Source organism: Mesocricetus auratus, unplaced genomic scaffold (genome assembly GCF_017639785.1).
Source record: "Mesocricetus auratus isolate SY011 unplaced genomic scaffold, BCM_Maur_2.0 Super-Scaffold_100045, whole genome shotgun sequence".
Taxonomy (NCBI): domain Eukaryota; kingdom Metazoa; phylum Chordata; class Mammalia; order Rodentia; family Cricetidae; genus Mesocricetus; species Mesocricetus auratus.
The window spans coordinates 9,407,203-9,432,845 of NW_024429222.1; the positions used below are offsets into that span (position 1 = coordinate 9,407,203).

The window sequence follows — 25,643 nt, forward strand, 5'->3', positions numbered from 1 at the left end:
GGTAACCCAGACACAAAAAGACAAGCATGGTATGTACTCACTCATATATGGATTTTAGATATGGATCAGGGGAGTGTCAGCCTACAATCCCAGTGCCAGTGAGTCTGGGAAACAGGGAGGTTCCCACGAGAGATGCATGATACCCCAGAGAAGTGGAATGAGGCAAGATCTCCTGAGCAGATTAGGAACATCGGGGGAGGGGAGATGGAACCAGGAAAAAGAGAGGGGGAGAAGAGAAGGGGAGAAGAAGGTATGGGGGAGCAGGAAGGTTGAGTCGAGGTAAGGATATAGGAGAGCAGGATAAGAGATACCATAGTAGATGGAGTTATTATAGGCTTGAGGAAAGAGCTGACACTAGTGAGATCTCCAGAGATCTACAAGGATAACACCAACTGGCAAACTAAGCAATAGTAGAGAGACTACATTAATAGGCCCTCCTTGATGATAAGGTTGATGACTACCCTATATGCCATCCTAGAACCTTCATCCAGGGACTGATGGAAGCAGAGACAGACACCCACAGCTAAACACTGAACTGAACTCCTGGAACCTAGTGACAGAGATGGAGTGATGAGCAAAGGGATCAAGACCATGATGGTGAAACACATAAAGACAGCTGACCGGAGCTCTTGAATCCCAGACTGATGGCTGAGAGGCCAACAGGGGACAGATCCAGACTCCATGAATGTAGTGCCAGTGAGGAGGCCACAGAAATCACTGGGCCTTGGGTAGTAGATCAATGTTTACCATGGTTAATGAATGGTCTTTGGGAGCCCATTCCAAATAGAGGGATGCTCTCTCAGCCTGGACACATGGGGAAGGGCCTAGGTCCTGCCCTGGATGAAATGACAGACTTTGGAGATACCAAGGAGGGCCTTACCCTCCCTGGGGAATGATGTGGGGATGGGGTGGGGGGTTGGGGGGAGCTGGTGGAGGGACAAAGGAGGAGGGGTGGGAGAGGGAGCTGGGATTGACATGTGAAGCATTCATGTTTCTAATTTAAATAAAAACTTATATTGAGGGGAAAAATGAATCCTTGAAGCCAAATAGTTGATAGTTATGATAAACAAGCATAAATTTAAAAAGCTATCCAAATTATTTGCACCAAAACAATACATGTGGTTCATTGTTCTGTGAGAAAAGATTATCATCTATTAGGATTACCATAAAAATAGACACAGCAAATTAAAGCATTAAGCTTCTTTGGTATATCCAGGTTGTCAACAAAATACAAAAATAAATCAAATCAAGTTTTTTGAAATATATAAATAATATGTTTATTTAGTCTTTATTATTGTAAACATCAACAATGTTCAAGAGAAACAGGACAAGGATAGTCAGACTACTATCTAAATTTCATAAATAAAAAATATTGCAGATTAAATAATAGAAGGAATTTTAAAAGCCTGAAACTAAATGTAGTGGTAACCTGGGATTTTAGAACGTGTAAAAAATGTTTGCCAAAAGAAACACAAAATGGAGTTCATCATAAAATTAAATCCTATCCAGTGCATAAAATTAAATGATATATAAACAGAGGTAGCCCTCTCCTATATTCACACGGTGGGGACAGCTGTAAAGCTCTCAGGGTAAAGCCATCTCTGTTTGTAGCTGTTTTGGTTCTAAGTTTCCTTGTAATTTATTAGTTCCCGAGGAAGAAATGGAACACTTTAGCAGATATATAAATACAATATTTACTTTAGCAGCAATATAAATGCATGTGGCTTTATAAAAAAAACTCAAGAAAAGCACTTGAATTTTTACTTTTACAAAAGGGCTATGAATTTTTCCTTAGGATGCTTGAAGGATACTGGCCTGCCATTGTCTTCTGTTAGAACGTCTTTGTCTGGCTCTGGTATAAAGCTAAGTTTGGCTTCATGGAATGAACTGGGAACTGTCCCTTGCTCTTCAGGTTTTAAAAGCATTTCTGATAAATGTCTTTTTTCTTAAAACAGAAATCCCAATGAAGCCATTTGTGTCTTCTATTATTGTCATTGGAAGATTTTAAACTACAAATTCAGTTGTTTTAAGAAGATAATAGGATAATTCAGGTTATCTATTTCTTCTTGAGCAAGCTCTTGGTGCCTTGTGTCTTTTTAAATGAATCTGTCCTATTTCATTTGAGTGCTGAATTTATTGGCATGAGCTGTTCATACTATCCCCACACAGACATTATAATCACATATACCACAGTGATGTTTTCATTTAAATAGTAATTTGTGTTCTACATCATTTTTATCAGTTTAGATAGAGATTTATTCGTTTTATTTACCTTCTTATAGAACAAACCTCATGTTATTGAAGAACAAGTGTCATTAATTTTTGTCTATTATTTTTCCTTTATATCTCATTGATACCTGTTCTGCTGCTATGATTTCCTTTCTTCTACATATGTTGGGCTTAGTTCCCTCTTCTAGTTCTTTCAGGTGAAAAGTAGCTGTTGATCTGGGACCTCTTCTCTAACTGGGTGTACAATGCTCTAGCTTTCATCTCAGAGATACTATTATTAGTATCCCACAAGTTTCAGTATGATATATTTCTGCTTTTATTCAAGCTCAAATATTTTCTAAATTTCTTTTTAGTTTCTTCTTTGCCTAGTGGTAATTTAGAAATATATGTGAACATGGAGGCCAGAAGCCAATGTCAAGTGACTTCCTATGTTGTTCTCTGTTTTATATTTTGAGACAGGGTCTCTACTCCCATCCCCTACTCCCCATCACCCTTGTGTCTAAGTTGGGATGACATATGCATCCTGCTGCACCTGCAGAGTAACCCAAGCCTCAGGACCCCCTGCTTGGTAGTAAGTGCATTACCCACTGAGCTATCTCCCCAGTCCCATTTATGTGTTTACTGATTTTCTTTTTACAGTGTTGAGTCACCGAGAAAGGAACGCTAAGAGCTATAATTTCTGTTAGTTTAGTTTCATACATCTAGAAGTCATATTTTGAGATGCATAAATGGTTAAACTGTTGTTTTTTATTAATCCATTTATCATTGTGAAATGACTCTTGCTATTCCTGACGCTATTCTTTGCTCTAAAATCTACTTTCATATTAGTCACTCCAACTTTCTTCTGAGTAGTGCTTATATAGATATCTGTTCCCATTTTTGTTTTTAAGCCTATTTGTACACTTATATTTCAATTGTTTCTTGTAATGGGTATATAGTTTGGTCAAATTTTAATATAATCTAATAATCTCTGCATTTTACTTGGAGTGTCTGACTTAAACATGGGGAAAGTTTTCTGTATTTAAGGATTCATTTGATTAGATACTCAAGTACAAACTCCTATCTCAAACACTCTATAAAGTCTCTTCTATAGTAAGTTAACATATTCACAGGGTCTGAGGCTTAAATGTAGACATATTTGGGACCACTGTTTTGCCTGTTCTAACAGTGACTGTTCTAACCTTCTGGGCTAACTGCTAATCCATGTTCTGTTTCATTTCTTCAGAAAAAATTATTTCTCTTTTGCCTGTGTTAAAATCTAGTTATTTTTGTTTACTGTTGACCTTTATGAGTCCTCCAGATAAGATTGATATTAACATCTTTTCAGACTGTCAAATATTTTCTTCATTCTGTGGGCTATTTTACCCTTTTTTGCTAAAGTTATTTGATGCCTAATATTTTAAATTTTTCACGAAGTCAAATTTTTCGTTTTTCTTTTGTTGCCTGTGGCTTTGGAGTTAAAGCCAGGAAGTTATTGCTAAATTCAATATCATGAAGAATTTTCTTATTTCCGATTAAGAATTGTATAGCTCTAAATCTTATGTTTAAGCCTTTATCCATTCTGAATTGGCTTTCTTTTTCATGATAGATAAGATTCGAAATTCATTCTTTCACAAGCAAATATCACTTCCCAGGCCCATTTGTTAAAGAATGCCCTTACTCTCTCAAATTATCTTAGCATTGGAGTATAAGAATCTACAAAAACTCAGTTCTGATACATTGGTCTACATGTTTGTATAACTTTGCTTTGACTGCTGTATAGCAAGTTGAAATCAGAAATGTTGAATACAACAGCTTTGTTATTTTCCAAGATCATTTGGACTAGTTGGAGACTCTTGCAATCCCACAAGAATTTTCTGCAAAAGTTCCCATTGAGTTATGGACAGAGACAGCATTAAACCTGTATGTCTTTGAGGGTGATTTTAATATCTTAACAATATTAAGCCTAGAAACTATTACTTATTTACTCATTTGCTCCTCAGAGATGGTAAGGCCTCCCATGGGGAGTCAATGAAGTCTGTACCATCACCATGTTGAGGCCTGACAAAGGCCCTTGCCCCTATGTTTAGGCTGAACAAGGTATCCCTCCATAGGGAGTGGACTCCAAAAAGCCAGTTCATGCACTAGGGATAGATCCTGGTACCACTGCCAGTGGCTCCACAAACTGCCCAAGTCACCCACTGTCACCTGCATTTAGGGGATCTAGTTTGGTCCTATGCAGGTTTCACAGCTCTCAGTCAGGAGTGGTGAGCTCTCAGTAGCATGGGTCTGTTGTTTCTGTGGGTTTCCTCATCCTGGTCTTGACTCCTTTGCTCATATTTTCACTCCTTCTCTTTGACTGGACTTGATGAAGGTTCTATGACAACAATTACTCTTTTCATCAATCTGATTACAGGGAAAGGCCAGTTCAGGCATCCTCTCCACTATTGCTTAGAGTTTTATCTGGGGTCATCCTTGTGAATTCCTGGGAATTTCCCAGGTGCCAGGTTTCTTGCTAATCCCATAATGGCTCCCTCTATCAAGATAGTTCTTTCCTTGCTCTTCCTCTCTGTCCTTCCCCCAACTCACACCATCCTGTTCCCTCATTTTCTCCTCCCCACTCCCCTTCCTTTCTCCCCCTCCACTTCCACCCTCCTCCCTCCTTTCCATGCTCCCAATTTACTCAGGAGACCTTGTTTATTTCTCCCTCCTAGGTGGATCTGTGTATGGGTCTCTCTTAGGGTCCTCTTTGTTACCTAGGTTCTCTGGGTTTGTGAACTGTAGACTGGTTATCCTTTGCTTTCTCCTTAAGCTTCTTAAAGTAGAAAATTAGGATAGTAACTTTAGATTTTTTTCCTTCTTTTTTTTTAAAGATTTATTTATTTATTACATATACAGTGTTCTCAGTGTTCTGCCTACATGCCAGAAGATGACACGAGATTGATTTGCAGATAGTTGTGAGCCACCATGTGGTTGCTGGGACTTGAACTCAGGACCCCTGGAAGAGCAGTCAGTGCTCTTAACCTCTGAGCCATCTCTCCAGCCCCTTTTCCTTCTTTTTTAAATGCTGGAATTTATAATGATCACTTTCCCACTATGCAGCATATTAGCTGAATGTCGAAGACTAGCATACGGCACTTTGACTATCATTTATTTAGAAATATTTTCTAGTTTTCTTTGTCACTTCTTTTTTGGCCCATTTTTGAATTGTTTTGGTTTGTTTAAGCAGGATCTCATTACAGAGCCGAGGCTGGCTTCTAATTTATCGCCATCATCCTGCATCAGCTGCAGACTGCTAGGATAATAAGTATATGCCACTGTGTCTATCTAGGCCTGCCGTTTATTTAGTAGCTAGTTATTGGAGACTATGATCTTTAGTCTTGTTCCTAGGTAATTTTAGGGTTACTTCTTCACAGAAGGAAATGATGAGAACGAGTGACAGTAACTAGCCAGGTAGGGCAGGGCCCAGAGGAGCAGCTCCAGAAAGTCCTTGCTGGAGGCTAGGACTGCTAGAAGACAGCCATCTCCTACATGCACATCTCTGCCTAAAGGCTGGGTGTGCATATGCGGCAGTGACTGAAACTGAGCAGAGGCATCTGGCACAAATCTCTGAAAGGTTCCAGACCAAAAGCTTTCTGGCACTCTCTCACTTCCTACTATAAAGGAACTCTGCTCTCTTGTCCTGTCTGCCATCTTTCTCTTAACGAACTCCCTACAATCAATTTTTCTGAAAGTGACACAAAATAGAAGCCTGTTACTTTTCATATATCTGTGCAATGTTCACATTTCCTTGCTATTTTTGTTTTGTTCTATTTTGTTAAAACATAGTCTCATATATTCCAAACTGGCCTTAAACTTACCCTGTAGCCAAGGATGGCCTTGAACTTCTGATCCTCCTGTGTGTAATTCACAAGCACTGGAATCATGGGTGTGCCCCCCCACACTTGGTTTATCTGATGCTGGGGGCTGAACCCAGGATTTTATGCATGCTAGACAAGTACTCCACTAGCTGAGATATTTCCCTCAGCTCCTTGTGTTGCTATGTTTGCCATGTGTCATGTCACTAAGCTGCACCACCAGCCCTTGGTTTTTAATGTAAGTCCATTGAAGCTATAGGTGTACTCTGTTGATGTGAAGCCCTTTCCGTTTAGTTGGGGCTCATTTTGTGATCTACCATTTGTGATCTAGTCTAAAGGCTATTACAGGTGTGCTCAAGAAAATAGGATAGCACTGCTGTGGAGTGGGGTGTTCTGTAGGTACCAGTAGACCTGTATGATTTATATACTATTCATGTCTTCTGTCCCTGGTGGATCAACTGTGCTCCGTGAATGGCCCATACTGCACTTGGGGAATAGAATTCGGATTCAATGGGGTATAAAAAGAAATATTTTAAAAAGAGAATGTGAAGTTGGGAAGGGGAGGATTAAATAGCATCAAAATATATTATGTGCATATATTAAATTCTCAAAGGAGCAATAAAAAGAATATTAAAACATTTTGTCTGATATTCTAGTATTTCATATTTCATCTCCCTTTTGGTTGTTGTTTGAATGGTGCATATGTTTTTCATCATCTCACTTTCAATATATTGGGACTTTTAAATTTAAAATGTGTTGTTAGCAGGGTGTGGTGGTACACATCAGTAATGCTAGTCCTTGAGAATCTGAGGCAGGAGGCAAGCCTGAGTTATATAGTAAGACCATCTTATTAAAAAAATATTTTAAAGTGTTCTTGGAGACAACATATAGTTGGGTCATTTTTAAAATCTATTCTGCAAATATTTGCCTTTTACTTGAAACATTTAGTCTACTTACATCTAAGTGTAACTACTGGTATGTTATAATTTATATCTACCTAATCTCATTTTATTTTATATTTGTGTGTGCATGTGTATGCTATAGCATGTGTGTGGCAGTTGGAGAACAATCTCAAGTGTCATCCTTCACCATCCACCTTGATTAAGGCAAGGTCTCCTGCTTATTATTATGTAGACCAGGTTAGCTTGCCATCCCAGGAATCTCCAGTCTCTGCTTCCCATCTTACCTCTGAAGTCCTAGGATTGTTATATCTGTCCTATGTGGGTTCTGGGGATCCAAATTCATGTTCACATGCTTGCACAGCCCAATTTTCTGGCAGAACCATCTACCCAGTTCTATATCTGCCAACTTTTAGTTTTTTTCATTCCCAAATGTGTATTTCTCTTGAAGTTTCTGCCACCAAATTCATTATTTTCTTTTTAACATTAAATTTGCTATTGATCTTGTGTGTTGTATTTTCTTTGGAGGAGTGGCATTTTTAATGTCTAGAAAACTGATTTGTGTCTTTAAAAAAGCACATTGGTTCAGAACATGGTGTCACAAGCCTTTAATCTCAGCATTCAGGAAACAGAGGCAGGAGGATCTCTGAGCTCAAGGCCATCCTGGTCTACATATTGATTTCCAGGACAGCTAGAACTAAATAAAGACACCATTTCTCAAAAACACAAAATAAATAAATGAATTAATACAGTAAAATAAACTTAAAATTAAAAAAAAACATTGCTAGCAGGATCGTAGTGGTACACGCCTTTGATCCCAGCACTTTGGAGACAGAGGCAGGTGTATCTCTGTGAGTCTGAGGCCAGCCTGGTCTACAAAGTGAGTTTCAGGACAGTTGGGACTACACATAGGAACCCTGTCTCAAAAAACAAAACAAAACAAAAAAATCCCTAAGTCTAAACTCATTAATAACGTCAAGTTAGAATAACTTTTAATGTTTTTAACCCTGACTCTAATATTTACTTTGGTTTTGGTTGACAAATCTTCAAGATGAGTCAGATTTTCTCCAATTGTTTGGATGCTAGACAGTGCCAATGTTACCTTACTGGGAGCTTGGTATTGTCATATTTATTTTAGTTTTGTTCCAGGATGCATATAAATTCTTGGGAAATAGTTTGGCCACTTGTTTGTGAAGATTGTCTGTTAGGCAGGGTCAACAGAACATTTCATCTGGTGCTGACTATTCCTGCTACAGAAGCAAGCCCCTCAAGTCCTCTGCTAGACTATGAATATGAGACATTTCAGTCTAATTAGGAGGGATAGGATCATCACTGGAGCTTTGAGAGAGCGGGAACTGCTCCTTCTAATCTTTTTTGATGATTGTTTTCCCCATTTTTCCCTTTCTGGTGATAGAAATCAGCCCCAGGATGATGGGGTCTTACAGATGCCAGGAATGCACTCTACTGCCTACTCATATGTTTCCAGTTTAAACAGTTTTCTTGCTTTTGCATGTCTACAAATACTTTTTCTCATGGTATAGCACAACATAAGAATGCCATAGCCCTTGCTGTAAATACATACAGCAGCATTCTATCTGTGCAACTGTCTTCTTTATTGTTCTTGGAAATTCTAGCTTCCTCCATCTCTCCAGACTCTCAATTCCAGATGCCAACTTGGGAAGTCTGCTACCTTCCATCTAGGTCCCACCTTACTGCACCACAACCTAAAACCTGTCTCAAGGTAGTACACTGTGGCCAGCATGGGACCACTCATTCTCAGGAATCCCGGTCACCCATCACCTGGAATCTAAGGTCTTGACTAGGGTTACTTAACATATTTTGTCTGCTTTTTTCTGGTTCTTTCACACAGAAGGGTGACTAGGCAAGAAGTTATTAGGAGGCCAGAATGAAGATTCCACAACATCAACATGTGGAAACCCATACTTAGAGAAATGTGTTAGGAACAGGGCATTGACAACAGGCAAAGTAGCAGATAAACAGATGATGAGCATTGAGATGTGGCAGCTTGTAGAAAAGACCTAGTCACACAGACTGGCTAAGGAGGTTGAAGAGATGAAGGTAAATCTAAAGTCCCAACTCAGGGTCAGAAGCAGATACTGAAGGACCAACCCAGATTGATTTGATGCCCAGAAACCAAGAAAACACTTGGATTTTCCTCTTTCATGACCTGTGTTAAACCAGACAAGGATTACCTTGCCCTAGGGAGCTCAGTGGCCCAGCTGAAAGGACAGGAAATGCAATGTGTGACTCAACTTCCCCCCTGCTATCTGAATTCTGTTTCAGGTAGTGAGCCTCAGCATGCTCTCACGATGCTGGTTTATCTCAGTGGTTCTGATGATGCCAGCCAGCTGTGAAAAAGCTGATTCCTAAATAGCTCTCTGAGGAGGGCAGAGTGCAGCAGGATCCACATTCAATACCAGACTGTCTTTGCTCCTAAGGAATTCTGAAATGTCACAGCTTAGTCACTATAGAGTAGAGAACACACATGTTTTCTGTGTGGTTATGCATTTCTTTACAGTAGCAGATTTCTTTTGTAGTGAAACAAGAACTTTTTCGTGGTCATTAAACATGAATTATAACTTAAACCTGTAGATGTATACTCATTTTGATGTGACGTGAGTTGTTATTGTTGACATTGTTTGTTTTGCTTGCTTTTGTTTTGGGTGTTTTGTTTTGTTTTGATTTTCAGAGACAGGAGCCTTCTACATAGTCCGGGTCGGTCTCAAACTTGGGACCCTTCTGCTTGCGGCTTTCTGAGCGCTGGCATTACAGGGATGTATCATGGTGCCAAGCTCATTCTCATTGTTCACACTAAGTTCTTGGATTGGAGTTCCAGCATTCTAACATAAATTACATGATTCTTAATATCATATGTATTATATTATATCCTATATATTATAGGATTCCTGAAAATTTAAGTTTCTGGTCACCATTATTTAACCCCTTAAAACTTTGTTCCTTCAAGCTCAGAGCACTAGTGTCTCTACTGTGGAAGCATCATGCTGAATCCTTCGATTCCCATTCAGCAACTAGGGAAGTAACAAGACATAATGGAACAGTGATGGCCAGTGCCGAGGAGAATCCGAGGCTGCTAATGGCAAACCCTCCCTTAAACTTGCTTGCCCCCTTAGTTGCTTGCATGTGTGTGCACTCCTGGATCTACAACTCCTTCAGCTATCCTTTCAGCTCCCAAGGATGAAACCCACTTACTCACTCATAAGGAAATTCTTTCAGAATAAGTTGGGTAGTAATTATTGACTGTTATCTGCCTACTGCAATGAAAGGGTTACAACTGCAATCTGGAGAACATCCTTCATGATAGAAGAAACAAACAAACAAAAAACCCTCCTCATTCTAGAAGTAGAGTCACTTCCAAGTCGGAAAATCAAAGTCAAACCACGGTCTTCTGGCAATATTGGCCTGCCATGCTCACCTAGGTGTTACATTTCTAAAGCAAATGTTACTGATGTAAGAAAGAGTCAAACTTGATCTAAAGCAAAGAAGAAAGTAAAAGGGACTATTTGACAGCAGAACAGAAATACCCGGATCAATAACTGAGCAACAGATTTGTAACACTCTTACACTGCCCTGGAAGGGGCTCCTACCCACTGTAGCTCTGTCTGCTATAGTCTCCTCCTTGGTTTCCCGCTGTTTCTCTGTCTGCTCAACTCAGATTTAGAAATATAGGTGTAGATGACAGAAAGTACCTAAGATCCACTTTAGTTGGGGAAACTGAAGCCTGGGGTGCGAATTAAATCTCCCAGTGTTAGCTGAATAAAAACTGTTAGTCCTGTCTCTTCATTCTGAGCCCTTTGATTTGAAAATGGCATTCATTTGTTTATTCAGACTTGCTGGGGATGAAGTTTATCAATCTCTTGTCTTAGTTAAACAACATGGACTCCCAATCTCCATATTCCAAATCTCTCTACCTCATTCTCTTTACTCTCATTCTCCACACTCGATGTCTATACTCCTGATTTTCTCAACTCCTGGACTCAGGTTGGTACTATCAAGGGGAGGGTGCCACAAAATATTCTAATGTTCTAACAAATTCACATTACAAAGGTAATCTAATCTTTTTAAGGTCTAGAAATGATTTGGTGTAATAAATACCATAGGGTCAATTATTTCTTGGATTACATTGACTTATGGCAGGGCATGGTGGCTCCAGCGTAAAATCTCAGCTGGAGAGGTGAAGGCAGGAGGACTCTCTGGAACATGAGGTCAACCTGGGATAGAAGACTCAACTGTCTCCAAAACTAAACAACAAAAAGGTTCGTTCATGACACTCAATAACATCCAACAAAGGGAGGGAAAGATTACTGAATAAGAACTCACTAAACTATGAATAAAATAGTTAGTCTTAGTTCTATACAGAAAACTAATTTAGAAACTGGACATGGTGTCACATGCCAGGAATCTCAGTGCTTGAGAAGTACAGACAAGAAGATATTGAGTTTAAGGACAGCCTGGGCGAGAGAGCAAAAACATTGCCTAAATTTTTTTTAAATATCTAATTAGAAGTAGCAAGTTGATCCAAATAAGTAGCAAATGCTACATAAAGTCCACTGTTATGGAGTACAGAAAATAAGGGTGCATATCCCAACTATCTAATGGATAAACTGGGTGATCTGGGCTAAACCACTTGGACTTCTCTAATCTTAATTTCATTATGCATAAAATGAAAATTCTAAAAAAAAACAAGTATGAGGATCAAATCAATTAATGTAAGAGATTGTTGCAGTTCAAAGCCAGAGGCTACAAGTACCAGGATGGCAGGAAACTATATGTGCTGTGTCCCTGGCATCTTACAATCCCTGACACATGGTACGCTCCAGTAAACATTAAACAAATTCATGTATTAAAAACTGAAGATGATTATAGGGGAAATATTTACGAAGGGACAAAACCAAGTATATAAGTAGAGCAGATGGGGGCACAAAAGTTGTCTCCACTTCTGAATGAAAATGATTGGCATTTCTCCCTTCTCAATCAGAGGCAGAGATAATTAGAAGCAAAGAAGGGACGGTCAAATTGGCCGGTCCCTAATGCTTCCCTTATGGGTTCACTGTTCCAGTCACTCCAACCTTTCCTACTACTGGCTTTCTTAAAGCATGTCCATTGCACATTACCCCACCAACTTCAGAACCACCATGAAGGCATCACATCGGATGCTTTGATTAAGACTTTTATATACAGCAGGTGGTAGTAGTGCACACCTTTAATCCCTGACAGATTCCTGAGTTTGAGGTCAGCCTGGTCTACAGAGTAAGTTCCAGGATAGTCAGCCCTACGCAGAGAAACCTTGTCTTGAAAAATAAACAAACAACAACAAAACCAAATGAACAAAAAAAGACTTGTATATATCCTCTGGCTGGTCATTAAAAACAGTTCTGTCTTTCATTATTTTGCATGTGATTAACCCGGAGTTCTCTCTTCTCTTGTCCCTCTCCAAAGTCTACAGTAACTAGGGAGAAAGTTGGCAGACTGAAAGAACAGCTTATGAAGAAGGTCAGTACAAACTCCTTTTACTTTGAGTTCTAAATTGCTACAGCCAAACGCCTTGAGGATAGGGATCTGTTTACAATTGTGTTGATCTGAATTGTCCTCTGTAATTCTTACATTTGTTTTTCATCGGGCACACAGGAATGTCATTAAAATGTTCTCTGTCATATGGACCAGGATTTTGTAGGCCTTTGGGAGAAGAGATAGATGTCTAAGTGTTAACTAAGACTGCCCCAGTGGAACTTGTGTTCTTAGTACTTCACAGACTTACCGAACACCCCAAACCACACATGCTTTGTAGCACCCAAACAAAATTGAATACGCTTAGTCTAGACAATCACCTTTGATCCACTTAATACGTTTCAGCTACTTGGCAGCATCTACTCTCTCCAGTCCCAGCTGGTACGGATCGGGCAAACTGGTCAGATAAAAATCACCTACTTTTTGTAGGAACAAACATAAGCAGCTCTACTTGGGCAGGAGAGCTGGCTCAGTGGTTAGGAGCACTTACTGCTCTTCCCACAACCCACATGGTGGCTCACAACCATCCAGTTCCAGGGGAATATGACACCCTCTTCTGACTTTAGTGGGCACCAGGCACACACATGGTCCCTGTATATACACACAGGGAAAACACTTATACACATAAAAATAACTCTTTAAAAATTAGAAAAAGAAGAAAACATTCTTTAAAAAAACAGTTCTACTTGTAAAGAACATTGTGGTAATAAATAAGGCCTTGGTCCTTGAAGGTTACAGAAGACTTATGAACTAGAGTGTGAAATGTGTTTGAGTTGCATGTGTGCACAAGGCTCCATGGAGACAGGAAATATGAGAATGCAAGAAACCTTTGTGCCTGGAGATGCCCTGTCTTCTAAAGAACAGAGTAAATATTACATAAACTACTACGTGCAAATGTGTATGTGAAAATTCACTCTGTCAACCCAGCCTGGTTGGTTGAAGAGTGTTTGTTATTTCCATCATAACAAATCAAAATCTGAGCTTCTGATGAAAGATTTCCCAAGAAATTCCATCACAAAACCAGAGCTATTAGGTAATGCCCTCATAATAGGCCAAACTTCAATGTCAAAGTCAGCTCTTGGTCAATCTTTCTTGCAAAAAAGCACTAGTCCTTGCCCCTTCCAACACCCCAGAGACATCCCTGTGTGATTTCCTTGCTATCTTAATAGACAAATAATTTAAAATTTTAAATCACAAAGCACATTCTTTTGGGGGCACCTGAGCCATCAAAGTATATTCAACAAATAATGTTAATAACTGTGACCACATATTGGATTTTCATAACTTAAGAGTACAATTCAGTGATATGCAAATATTCATCTGCTTCTTCATGCAAGTTTTCTCTCTTAAAATATACAAAAATCCTGTTTCATCTTTTGCACTTAAACAATTATATATTAGAGAATTAATTTTTCATGAACCCTACAAAATAACAAAATGAGACACAGAAGTTAGCAAAGTATTTTTTTCTGATGCCTTGTCACAAATGCCTGTTGGCCAATAATCTCTCATTTGTTGGTTCAAAGTCAGTATCATTTCATGTCATAGAACTTTCCTTGATGGCATTACCTTCTTTAGCTCACTGAATCTTAAATATTTTCTAGAATAATCAAGTAGCAAATTTGTCTTAGGGAAAAACGCATATATCAGAGTCAGGAAGAGCACACACACACACACACACACATAGCCCTACTAAGCACCTGCCCCTACATCAGTGACTTTAGCTAACAAATACTATGACAAAGGCTATTCATGACCTTTTGGGATACAAAGTAGACTCGTTTCCTTCAAAGAGCTTACATTCCAGTAGCAAGTTTCCCAGAGAATATTAGGAATCACTTGAGGTAGAAAGAGTAATTATAAAAGTTATCCCTAGACACCTAGACACCGCCTCAGACATACTGAGTTAGGAACTCCAGAAATGGATCTCTGGGAAATAAAATTAAAATACTAATAAAAAGCATCTCAGGTAGTTCTATAGATAATAATGTTTAAGGACCGTGGCACTGGTGGTCTGAAAGACATGCACAAAATATGTCAGAAAAAATACCAATTGGGGGATTGTCTTTTAGAGACAGAAAAAAGGAAAAGAAAAATTGAGATCACCTACCTAAATACTATACTTGATAAGTGAGAACTGGGAATCTTCTTTATGTAATAAATCCCTATTCTCTAGAAGTAGAAGACTTTGTATTATTCCTTTCATGGAGTAAGATATTCAAAGTACCTTTAAAGATAAAAATATGATGTGTAATATCTGTGTAGTATGATAAACATTTGACTAAAGGTGGGGTAGGAACTGTTTTCTGATTTTAAAAAATTGGAAAAATATAATCCTGAGAATCATATAAAATAAAACCAAAGGGAATATGTCCATAGTCTAGGAATCCTAGGTCTTACTATTAAAACTGTAATTTCTTCATTCCCACAGTAATTAACTGTGGACAAATTTAATATAGTTAGAACTTTTATTACTTATAATTTACAGAAAACTGAGATTTTTTTCATCTTTTATTCCTTTGGGGGAATCAAATATGACTGGGTTTGAGATTTCAGCTTTCTGATCTGAACATGCTTTGCATGTGTATAGAGCATGCTATTTTCAACAACAGTTCACAAAATTGCAAAGATTTGTTGACTCATTAATGAATTTGCTGACCATGAACAATTTATTCAAGCCCCCAAGTGAAGGTTCAGCTTGTTCATCTGTAAAATGGGTACCAGGCTGTATCTTATTAAACCAAAACACCTAAGGCCTTGCAAGAACTCTCTGAAATAAAAGGGCTTATTGAGCCATTACAGACGCTAGCCAGGAAAATAAATGATTAGGTGCTAGGACACATTCTACATAACCACCACTGGGGTAGATGGCTAATTCCCTAGCTCTAAAAAGCTGGAGTACTATACAGTGCAAACATCGCTGCATACGTATTATTTACTTTGAATCTACATTGGCTGCTGGTAACAAGACTGAGATTGCCCGAAGCAAGGAAGGTTTTGTGACGGGAGGACACCTAGGGAAGCTTCCTCTGGGGCCTCTGGAGTAGTTAGGGCTGCAAGAAGGACACACACACTAGGCCGCCAGAACAGACTTGAGTGAAGCTTTTAAAGTACATCCGAGAACGTTAAAAACAGTCTCTTGTCCTTTGGGTTAACCTCCCTATCATCTCTCTTTTCTTACATCCCTGGCCCTTTGTAATTAAACGTAGGACATCTCGGAATGCTTCTCTTCTCAGTCTGTCTTCCTGGCCTAGGCTTTTGCCACTCACCCATGACGCTTCCCACACTAGTCCTAACTGAGGTTTATGTGGGAGGATCACATGGGATAATTTTTGTAAAAGTGCTCCGTAAGCTGTAAAGCACTATACAGATAAGTGGATTATTATTAGTCTTTTATGAAACTCAGCCATAAAGACGAAAAGTGACCCAGAAAAAAAAAAAAGAAAGAAAACAGGGTAGGCAAATCTGAAATACATCTACAGTGTTGGAACATAGCCTTACAGACACAGTCGTTGGGTTCTTAATAAGCACTAAGGGAGTGAAGAAAAACTCAAAGCACACGTCTGTGCCACTGCCATGTAAGGACTGATAGCAAACAGAAAGACTCGCACCTAGAGTCAAGCGTGGCTTCTTACACAACCAGGAGGTCCCCGAGAACACAGTCTTCACTTGAGAGTCGCTGGATAGAAAGAACCCTGAATACATTCAAGTGCCATGCCCGTCCCACTCCCCAGCACACAGAGAAGTGGGTACGTATTTACCTTCCGCCCTTCTTGGAGAAACGGCAGAACCTTGGTAAGACTGAAACTTACCTCTGTACCTGGTTCACCGTGGATGTGCACAAACGCCCAGGCAACCTCTGGCGGAAGGAAGCTCTGTCGGGTATTGGGCACCTGGGATCTCTGCTCTGGATCTGGAAGGACATTAGTGATACTTGAAGTCAAATCAGATTCACCCTTTAATACAAACTCCACCCAACATAAATAGGAAAGGAGATGGAGGGGAGTTTTTTTGTTTGTTTGCTTATTTGCTGTATAAAACAACTTTTTGTCTGTTTCCTAGGATAGGTAGGATCTGACTCAAATTTAAATATTTCAATTGTATTGCATAGAACCCGACAACCATCTGTAGAATGAGGCAAACCCATACTGGGAAACACCAAACTTAAAAAAATGCAGGAGAAAAATATTTTTTTCTGGGTGGGCCTTAATTGCCTTTTGTTCCCTCATAGTAAATGTATTTTTATCTTCAAAATAGGATTTTCTCCCCATTGTTGAAACAAACAAGTTTACTTTCAGAGTCACAGAAATGCCCAACTATTAGGGAGAAAAACATGTTTTCCACTGGCCACTTGCCTGTCTTTTCCTTGGGCAGCCTTGCCTGTTGGCTCCTCTCTCTAGGAAGGCCCCTGGGACTGCCTGGTGGAACTGGTTGTAAAACTATTTTGTGCAGCAAGAATAAACGTCTTCAAACTCTGAGAGACCACCCAGACCATGACCGATCTTTGGCAGCGGTCTACTGGTTTCCCCAGTGTTGGGTCAGCTGAGTAACTGACCCTGGTTTCTGACTCTTTATTTGAGAAGACATGGTCATGGGGGTATTTCTTCTGGCAGTTTGTTACTTGAAGACAAAAAGAGGAAGAAACCTCTAGTCAAATACCTACGAAGAAAGAATTCACTGAACCGGTTTAGGTTCTTTCTGGGAATACAAGAATTAGAGAACCAAGCTAGACCGGCCATCATAGAGAGAAAATTTTAAGGAAACAAGCATCTTCTAGAGGCTTTCACGAACGACTGTCCCTGGGCTTTTGGCATCAAGCCATCCTAGGATGGTAACCATTTCTAGTCTCCACAGCGGTGGTGGGAATCTCGCGGTAAGGTTCATGTTGGCCTGGGGAAGCAAAAACTCCTGCGGAACAGGCCGTGCCTCTTCCCAGCCTGCTGCGTTCCTCTCCACGAGCCCAGCCTCGTACACACTAGATGCTCAATAAACGCGGACCCGGGAAGCAAAAGACCCGAGTCTGTCCCTGGGCCCCAGTGCTGTACTATATGGCGTGCGCGGGTTTATTCGGACCCGCTGTCCCCTCACATCTGCTGAGGCACTAGAGCTCGGCTAGGGGCTGTGTCTCCAGCCGCAGGTGAACAATCGGAAAGGCGAGCTGCTGGAGACACGACGCCAGAGCCCGAGAGACCGGGAAGCTGGAGGCACGGGCCACTGGCTGGGAGCCACCTGACCGCCGCGCTCCGGTTGACAGGAGGCGGGCCAGGCGCGCGAGACCGGCCGGGGTGGGGCGGGGTGGGGCGCAGGCGCGCGCCCGGCCCCAGGCCCCGCCTTCCCCGGCCCCGCACGCTCCCCGAGCCGCGGGGGAAGGGGGCCCGAGAGCCGGCCGCGCCTCGCGCGCGCGCGCGCGCGCCCGAAGGCTGACGCCGCCCGCGGGCATGCGCTCCGCCCCCGCGCGCGCCGTCCCCCGGGCCCGGCGCGCGGCCCTGCTGACGTCAGCGGGCGGCTGGCGGAGCGCTGCGCAGGAGCTGGCGCACTCCCGCGCTGCGCTCGCCTCGCCCCCTCCCCGCCCGCCCGCCCCGGCGCGCGCGCGTGCCCTGCCCTCCCTGCCCGCCTCTTCTCGTGCTCCCCGCTGGCCGCGGCTCCCTCGCGCTCTCCCCGTCTCCTCTCGGCTCCGCCGAGCGATGCGAGCTCTGGGCCCCGGCGACGCCGCCTCCCGCTAGAGATCTGCACCCCTCGGCCCGACCCCTTTCCCAGTCCTGCCCTGCGCGTCCGGGTCGGAGAAGGCGCCGCGGACGCACCGACGGCCGAGGAGCGGGGATGCACATGCACTAGCGGCACCCCCTAACTCACTCCCTCCACACCCCGCGCCGCCGCCGCCGCCGCCTCCACCTTCTCCGCCTCCGCCTCCTCCTCCTCCGCCTCCGGCAGCCGCGGCAGAAGGACCCACCCTGCCCCCCACCCCACCCTCCGCCGGCTCCGGCTGCGGATCCAGCCTCTACTCCTATTTTATTTATTTTGGGTCGTGCACTAGCCTCAGTGCCTGCAGCCCGCGCCTCCCGGGCCCGCGGGCACCTCCTCCCTCGGCTCCGGAGCCCCAGACCCCGGCCACCCTCACCTCGACACCCTCAGACCCCGGCCAGTCGCCGCTAGTCTCCGCCGCTGGAATCTTGATAGAGGCTGTCATTTTTTGGGGGTTCTGGCCTTTTCGACAATTTTGTTCCCAGCCAAGGAGAGGATATCGTGATTTTCTCCCCTTTGAGCCCAGGCTCTGCTCTGTGGGGGGGTTGGGGGCGCGCCGACCCGGGGAGTCGTGCCAGCCGAGTCGTGCGGGCTGTGGCAGGGAAGGGGCCACCATGGGATGTACTCTGAGCGCAGAGGAGAGAGCCGCCCTCGAGCGGAGCAAGGCGATTGAGAAAAACCTCAAAGAAGATGGCATCAGCGCCGCCAAAGATGTGAAATTACTCCTGCTGGGTAAGGACCTCGGTAGCCACCCCCGCCCCTCGACCCCGGCCGCAGTTTCCCCCACCCGACTAGCCCCACGGGAGACCTGGTCCCGGAGTTGGCACCACTATGTGCCCAGGAGCGCCCACCCCTCGCATGCTTTGAAGCCCCCTGCCCATTCCTCTGAGCTGACACTCACCAGTTTTCCCCCCTCTCTGTGTCCCAACAGGGGCTGGAGAATCAGGAAAAAGCACCATTGTGAAGCAGATGAAGTAAGTCCCTATGGCATCGGGATTTGTACTTTTATTAAGAATAATTTTTATGCCGTTTTTATTATCTTGCCCACCCACATTGCTCTCCAGGCCTGGTTTTTAATTCGTACACACACAAGGGACCTGGTTTTGCCTCCCCTCCCCCACTCCCTACGTTGGTTCTGGGTCCCCCACCCCAACTCCTGGGATGGGTGTTTGGGGGGAGGGAAAGGGAGCGCCTGTAGTTGTATGAATGACAGTGTCCGCCATATTGATCAGAGCATCACACTATTGGCGTGATTATGATCATAACTCTCGCTCGTGGAGTATTCCATGTGTTTCGCTGCCTCCATTTCTTACCTCTGCCTCATTCTGTTTCTCCTCCTCCCTCCACCCCACCCCTCGAATCCCACTTCCCCCTGCTTCTCTTGGGGCAGTGATTTTGAACTTGACTAAAACATGGAGGGGACCCAGCCCTAGCAGATTGGGGTGGAAGATCCAGTGTTTGCTGTTCATGAGTTTGGTGCTGAATTCCTGGAGGCTGTGGCTTCGACCCCCTCCCCGCCGCCCCTCCCCCAGAACGGGAGCAGGGGTTAGGGGAGGAGGCGTGCTCTAGGGGGAAAGGGTGGGCTTCCAGGCGGATGTGACAGACACAGCCTTCTCCGAGGCCGAGGTGGAAGGGGAGCGCTGTCTGTGGGACTGAATGCAAGCCAGCCTCATCTGCCCTCCAGCCCCTCTCCTCCCTGGCCCGTCAGCCTTTGCTCTCCTGACTCTAGCCGTTTCCTGTCCACCGTGTGGCCTTTATCGTTAGATCTATTTGCACTCTGCTTAGGCCGGGTTCCCTGTAGTCTGCCTCCAATGCGGATGTCAGGCCCCACTTGCCACCGCCCCCTTCTGCCTTAGGTATCAGTTTCCCCTCCTAATTAGCTGGGGGTGGATTTGAGTGATGGTTGAAAATGAAAACAAAATGGGATATTCCTTCCTTTCCACATTTCCCCAATGAGGAGTCTCAGCTCTCCTTCCCCCTCGCTGGCCCCATCCACTCCACAGCTCCTAGTAAGCCTACAGGCAGCTTTGCCTGGGGAGGGGTGGCCGGCAGGGGATGGGTGCGTGCCTTCCGGGCCTCCTGGCCCTGCTTCCGTTGGCCTGCCAGTTCAGAACAGAGGAGTTCGTTAGGATCGTTTAGCGAGGATTCCATGTCGCTTTGCTGTGACACCTTCGTGCACACACAGCTCCTAATTAGAGGTTGCTGTGCAGTAAACAAAAATGATTATTTTTCAACTTGACAGAATAGCCGAAGTAATTGCATCCCGTAGGAAAACAATGGAAAATAAAAACCCCTTTCAAGGGAAGGTGGGTGGGAAACAAATTGCGCTTGCGATTTCAAAACCAAGAAGCAAAAATTCTTGCATGTGTAACAGGCATGACAAGCGAGTTCCAGGCGGCGCCATGATGGTAGGGAGTAGCGACTAGGAGACAGTTTCGCCCCATCTGCTTGACATGTTCTTATTTGCGTTCGAGAGCTCCCGGAGGCTTTCTTCTCACAGGCCCCTTCGGCTAGCCTCACCCTTCTGAGCCACCAGTAATTTAGTCTGGGGTTTCTCTGGGGCTTGTGCAGTCCAAATGGATGGGGAGGCGGGGCCTGGGGAATTGCTCTTTGCAACAAGGTGCATGTTGCATCTGCCTGGAGCACTCGCGGGTCGGGAAACGCAAACCGCGCCACCTCTTTCTCCTTAGGGGCAGGTTTCAAAACTTCACTTGTCTGTAATCCGCTGTGGCAGGCTGAGAGTCCGGTAGAAGCCTCGGCCTCTAGAACTGGGGTGAGGTTTCAGGCGTTGCCCGTGGTGGACAGCGCCCAGCCAGCCGAGCCTGGAAATGTCTATGGGGTTTGAGCTCGGCAGCGCTCGGCTCCTCTCGGCCTGGTCTGGGCGCGGGGCTCGGAGGATCTCGACAGTGTTCGGAGCCCAGTCGGGGTCCAGACGGAGAGGGCCGAGTGGCTTCGGCTTCGGAGGGGCACGAAGACATTCGGAAACCCTCGGAGAGGGGAGGGCAAGCGAGGTGGAGGTAGGGGAGGTGCGGGAGGGTGGCAAAGTAACTTTGCATCCACCAAAGCAGCTTGCTACCTGCTTTTCCTGAACATGTCCCATAAATTAGGTTGATTTAATAAGAAGTTTAAAAATATGTACCGAGTCCCCCAAAGGGTAACTTGCCTTTTTTATTCAAAGAAAGCTGCGCTCTCTGAGGAGATCTGTGTGCCACTTTAGAATGGAAATTCCTGATTAAGTCCTAGGGCACGAAATCTTAAAGGAAGGCTGTAGGAGATTTTCTGAGGAAAGTCCTATATATCTTATATTGGGTTGCACTGGGGGGGTGGGGGTGGGGTTTGATTCAATTAAATCAGAAATCAAAGCATTTTCTCTTTTCCTGCATTTCTTTTCCCTTTCCTCACAGCTACAAGTACTTTTTCTGTGAAAACTGCCTGTCCAAACTGAGATTTTTGTGATTGATTTCTTTTCCTTTTAAGAGCAAAACGTACCATAGTAGACTAGGTTTGCTGAGAAAGCCCACCGCAAAGGTGTCTGTACGAAAGACCCAGCTGACCTGTCCTGCTGAAGCATTCATGAATGGCAGTTTTTCCTAGGCGCTTGGCTTGAAATAAGTCAGATCAGGGCCTTGTGCCAAGCTGGATGCAGGACTTGTTTTATTAACCACAAAATCTGAGATTGGTGTCACTGTATCCCAGTGACAGATTCTTTGGACTCCTCACTTCCAGAGATGAGTTTTGAGATCACCACTTGAGTGAGAGTCATTTGTAGCCAGGAAGATTGTGCTTTCTGGGTGGGGCCAGGCCAGAAAGCCTTGGTAGCATTTGCAGAAAAGCAAATTTCCTGTTTCCCTGTGCAGTGTGATTGGTGACAAGCCTATCAGGCCATATGTGTAAGTTAGTTCAGATGCTGTGTTATTCCACCTAGGCAGATGAAAGTAGATGGTTGCAGAGTCGGCTGTAGGTGACACCCTATGAGAAGCCAGTGATTTCTAATGGGGATTGGGGCCTAGTAGCATAGGCCTTTGACTTGGGAGGAAGAATAGTGATATTTGGATATTATCAGATCCTTTGTCACCAGCATTTTCAGAGGATCTAGGAGCTGATTCCCTCTGCTTGTGTTCTCATCCAGGTTGTGGTGTGCTGATTGGGAGGGGGAATAGGAATTTGTGCCTGTAGTAGCTGAGATGCTGCCATTAAGGACTGGCAGCAGATGCAGCTTAGAACAGAGTGTTATTACCCTCATCAGCCTAGGAACATTACAGAGATTGACCTTTGTAATTTTTCTGCTCAATACCAGTCACAAAGGGAAACTGACATCATTTCAGAAGCCTAATTCTCAAGTCTTTACAATTGTTATAATTTTAGTGTGTGTGTGTGTGTGTGTGTGCGCGCGTGTGTGTGTGTGCATATGCGCGCGCCTGTAGAAGGCAACTTTGTGGAGTCCACTGTCCTTCTACCTTTATATGGGTTTGGAGATCAAACTCAAGTCACCACCCTACATGACATGCGCCTTTATCCCCTCACCTCCATTGTTCTTTCCCTTTGGTGTGTGAACAGTGAGTTTGTGTTTGGAAGGTCTCTGTCATGCAGTGCGAAACATTCCAATTCTGAGAAACCAGCAACAATGATGGGGATGGTGAAAATATAGTTTCACATATCCTGGGAATAGCTAGTCCTCCTTTTGCCCCGTGGCATTTTAAATATCTTTGCTTGCTTTAGGAGCGAGCTTACCTGTGATATAACCATCATTTTCTTGATAATCAGTGATGCTTTTACATAGACTAATACAGATTTTAAAGAGAGTATGAATTTTATTGGGTTTCTGAACCCTTGTAAAAACTATCTTAGAATTATAGTTTATGAAGCATAGAATCAATAGACTTCGCAGTTCAAACATTGAGTGACAAATGCTTGGACCTGATAGTGTAAAATGGCCCCTGAAATTGTTCTGAACATTACAGTTTGCTGGGTTGCTTAGTTCACACTCTCTGGTGGATCATATTTTTTGTTTTGTTTTGTTTTTTAGTAAGTAGAGTTTGCAAAAAAAAAATTGCAGAAAGACCTGGCTTGCTAGCTAGTAGACTTCACCTGTATAGACAGAGTAAAACGGAGCATTTCCGATATACATTCATTTCTGGGATACCTGTTCAGTGCAGTTTTTAAGCAAGTTTAAGGATTCGCCTATTGAACATATCACTGCTCATACAAATATCCCAACCCTTACAAGTGAGGTTTTAGTATACCACTCTGTCAGGGAAGGTGGTGGTTTTGAAAGATCATCTGCTGCCAAGAAGATGGTGGTTTGCTCTTCCCAGCTGACCTTGACTTTATAACTGGGTGTCAAGACCATTGGTTGGCAGCGTTAAGCTTGTGGGCTTTCAGCATCTAGTAAGGGACAGGCACCAACAGAGGGGGAGGTGGCAACTTGCAGCTATCACTTAGTGAAAGTACAGACATTTAAAAGGGCATTTCCTACCCTTACCACAGGCCTCTTGTGCAGGTAGCAGTCCACTGAGAGCTACTCTTCAGGTCCTTGGCTTGATGTTTCTGCAATCCCTTCATTGGCTGTTTTGGCATCCATCTCCATGCTTGTGTCTCCATGTTTATCAAATAGATGCACCTTGCTCTCTGGAGACAGTGTGAGTGAGAACAGAATGTCAGATCAAGTAGCAGCAGATGAGTTCTCTGCTGCTGGACGGTACTCTCTCCCTTCTTGCTGTTCACTGAGCTGTAAATACCAGCAGAACTTGTTGCCAGAAGAGCAGCCAGCAGTTCACCTGATCTCATCAAGAATTAGCAATTTGTGAGCCTCAGTGGATTCTGAAATGGAGCCTGTGTGCTTGTGGAACCCCTAACCCTAACCTATGTAGATTGACATGGCTGACTAGGAATCCAGAATTTCTTTCTGTGCATGGGAAGCTGGATGAGTGCTCAGGTGCTGGCTTATTTCTTCTAAACCTGGATCTCCTGGATTCTTGTGTGCGTCTGAGGAGACCACATCAGTTAAAGTTAGGTCAAGATCATTCCTGGTTTTCAGCTGCTTGTGCTATAGTATGTCAATTAACTCTGGAGATTTGAGCAGAATAGGCCCTACTTTTCTGACAGGTACTCGTGTGAATGCATGGACTTGATCCCCTGTGGGCCAGCATGTGTTCAGTTAGACCAGTGGTTCCCAACCTTCCTAACGCTGTGACTCTTTTGTTGTTGTTGTTGTTGTTTTGTGTGTGTGTTTGGTTTTTCGAGACAGGGTTTCTCTGTGGCTTTGGAGGCTGTCCTGGAACTAGCTCTTGTAGTCCAGGCTGATCTGGAACTCACAGAGATCTGCCTGCCTCTGCCTTCCAAGTGCTGGGATTAAAAGCGTGCGTCACCAATGCCTGGCTACGCTGTGACTATTAATGCAGTTCCTCATGTTGTGGTGACCCCCAGTCACAAAATTATTTTCAAAGCACTTCATAACTATAATTTTGCTACTGTTATGAATCGTAATGTATTTTTTGGAGACAGAGGTTTGCCAAAGGACTCATGACCCACAGGTCGAGAACCACTGAGATAGATTGTTATTGCAGGAGCCCACCTTAATCTGGAAGACAACTAGCAAGCCAGTAACAGGGATGATTCCAGGTTGGGGAAAAAATGGGAAAGGTTACCCTCAAAACTGACACTAGCAAAGAACAACATTTAATTATGACAAAAGAAAGGGGTATTTATGTATGTGTGTTCATGCACATAACTCCATGAGTTTGAAATCAGGGGCTGTGAGGAGATCGCTTCACATTTGTTGGCTGCCTAAAGGTCCAAAGGTGCTCCGATGAACTCTGTTCCAAGAATTTGCTTACACGTATATCCCATTTGTATTTTATTCCACCTCTCTCATCCTGCTACCTGGTCCTAGTAGAAAGGACATTGTTCAACAACCAGCAGTTAGCAAATGGAACAAGAGAGGAAAGAGTGTTGGCCTGGCTGGTTCAGGGGAATAGAAAGTCTGTTACTTACAGAAGCAGGTTGGCATGCCTCTCTGGAATGGAGAGGGGTTAAGAACATTCTGCAGCCAGTCTGCTGGCCCCAAAATATTGACTCTACTACCAGTCATACGTGTGAGCTTAGCTGTTTACCTCTTGACGTGTCAGTTTTCTTATCTATGAAATGGGGTTGGTAGGCAGTAAAAGCAACTACTTAAAGTTGGTGTAAGAATGAAATGAGTTAATATTACAACAGTGCCAGGGATGTAAAAATCATTATACAAAGGTTAGTTCAGTTTTCATTCCTCTGATTTATTAGTGGGTGTTTCCTCCCCCTATGTAGTTCTCTTGTAAGAAGGGACATAGCCGACTTAAGACCATAGAAGAGGGGCACTGTGGTTCACACTCTGCTCATGGCCTCTTCCCCTGGC

At 43.6% G+C, this 25,643-nt stretch overlaps 1 protein-coding gene and 1 pseudogene across 2 annotated transcripts in view; one reads left to right on the plus strand and one right to left on the minus strand.

Moving 5' to 3' along the window:
* LOC101823486 overlaps nucleotides 1-17,395 on the minus strand; it is a 127,381-nt pseudogene extending 109,986 nt beyond the window's left edge.
* Nucleotides 17,396-18,121: 726 nt separating this feature from the next.
* Nucleotides 18,122-25,643, plus strand: part of Gnao1 (G protein subunit alpha o1) — a 154,560-nt gene continuing 147,038 nt past the window's right edge. Inside the window, exons 1-2 of one of the 2 annotated variants that reach the window (XM_005079136.3) lie at nucleotides 18,122-18,985; nucleotides 19,185-19,227. In XM_005079136.3, coding sequence (XP_005079193.1) covers nucleotides 18,868-18,985; nucleotides 19,185-19,227 — 161 coding nt within the window. In that variant the 5' untranslated portion in view covers nucleotides 18,122-18,867. The remainder of the gene's footprint in view (nucleotides 18,986-19,184; nucleotides 19,228-25,643) is intronic. The other variant, XM_005079137.4, reaches the window with a different exon arrangement.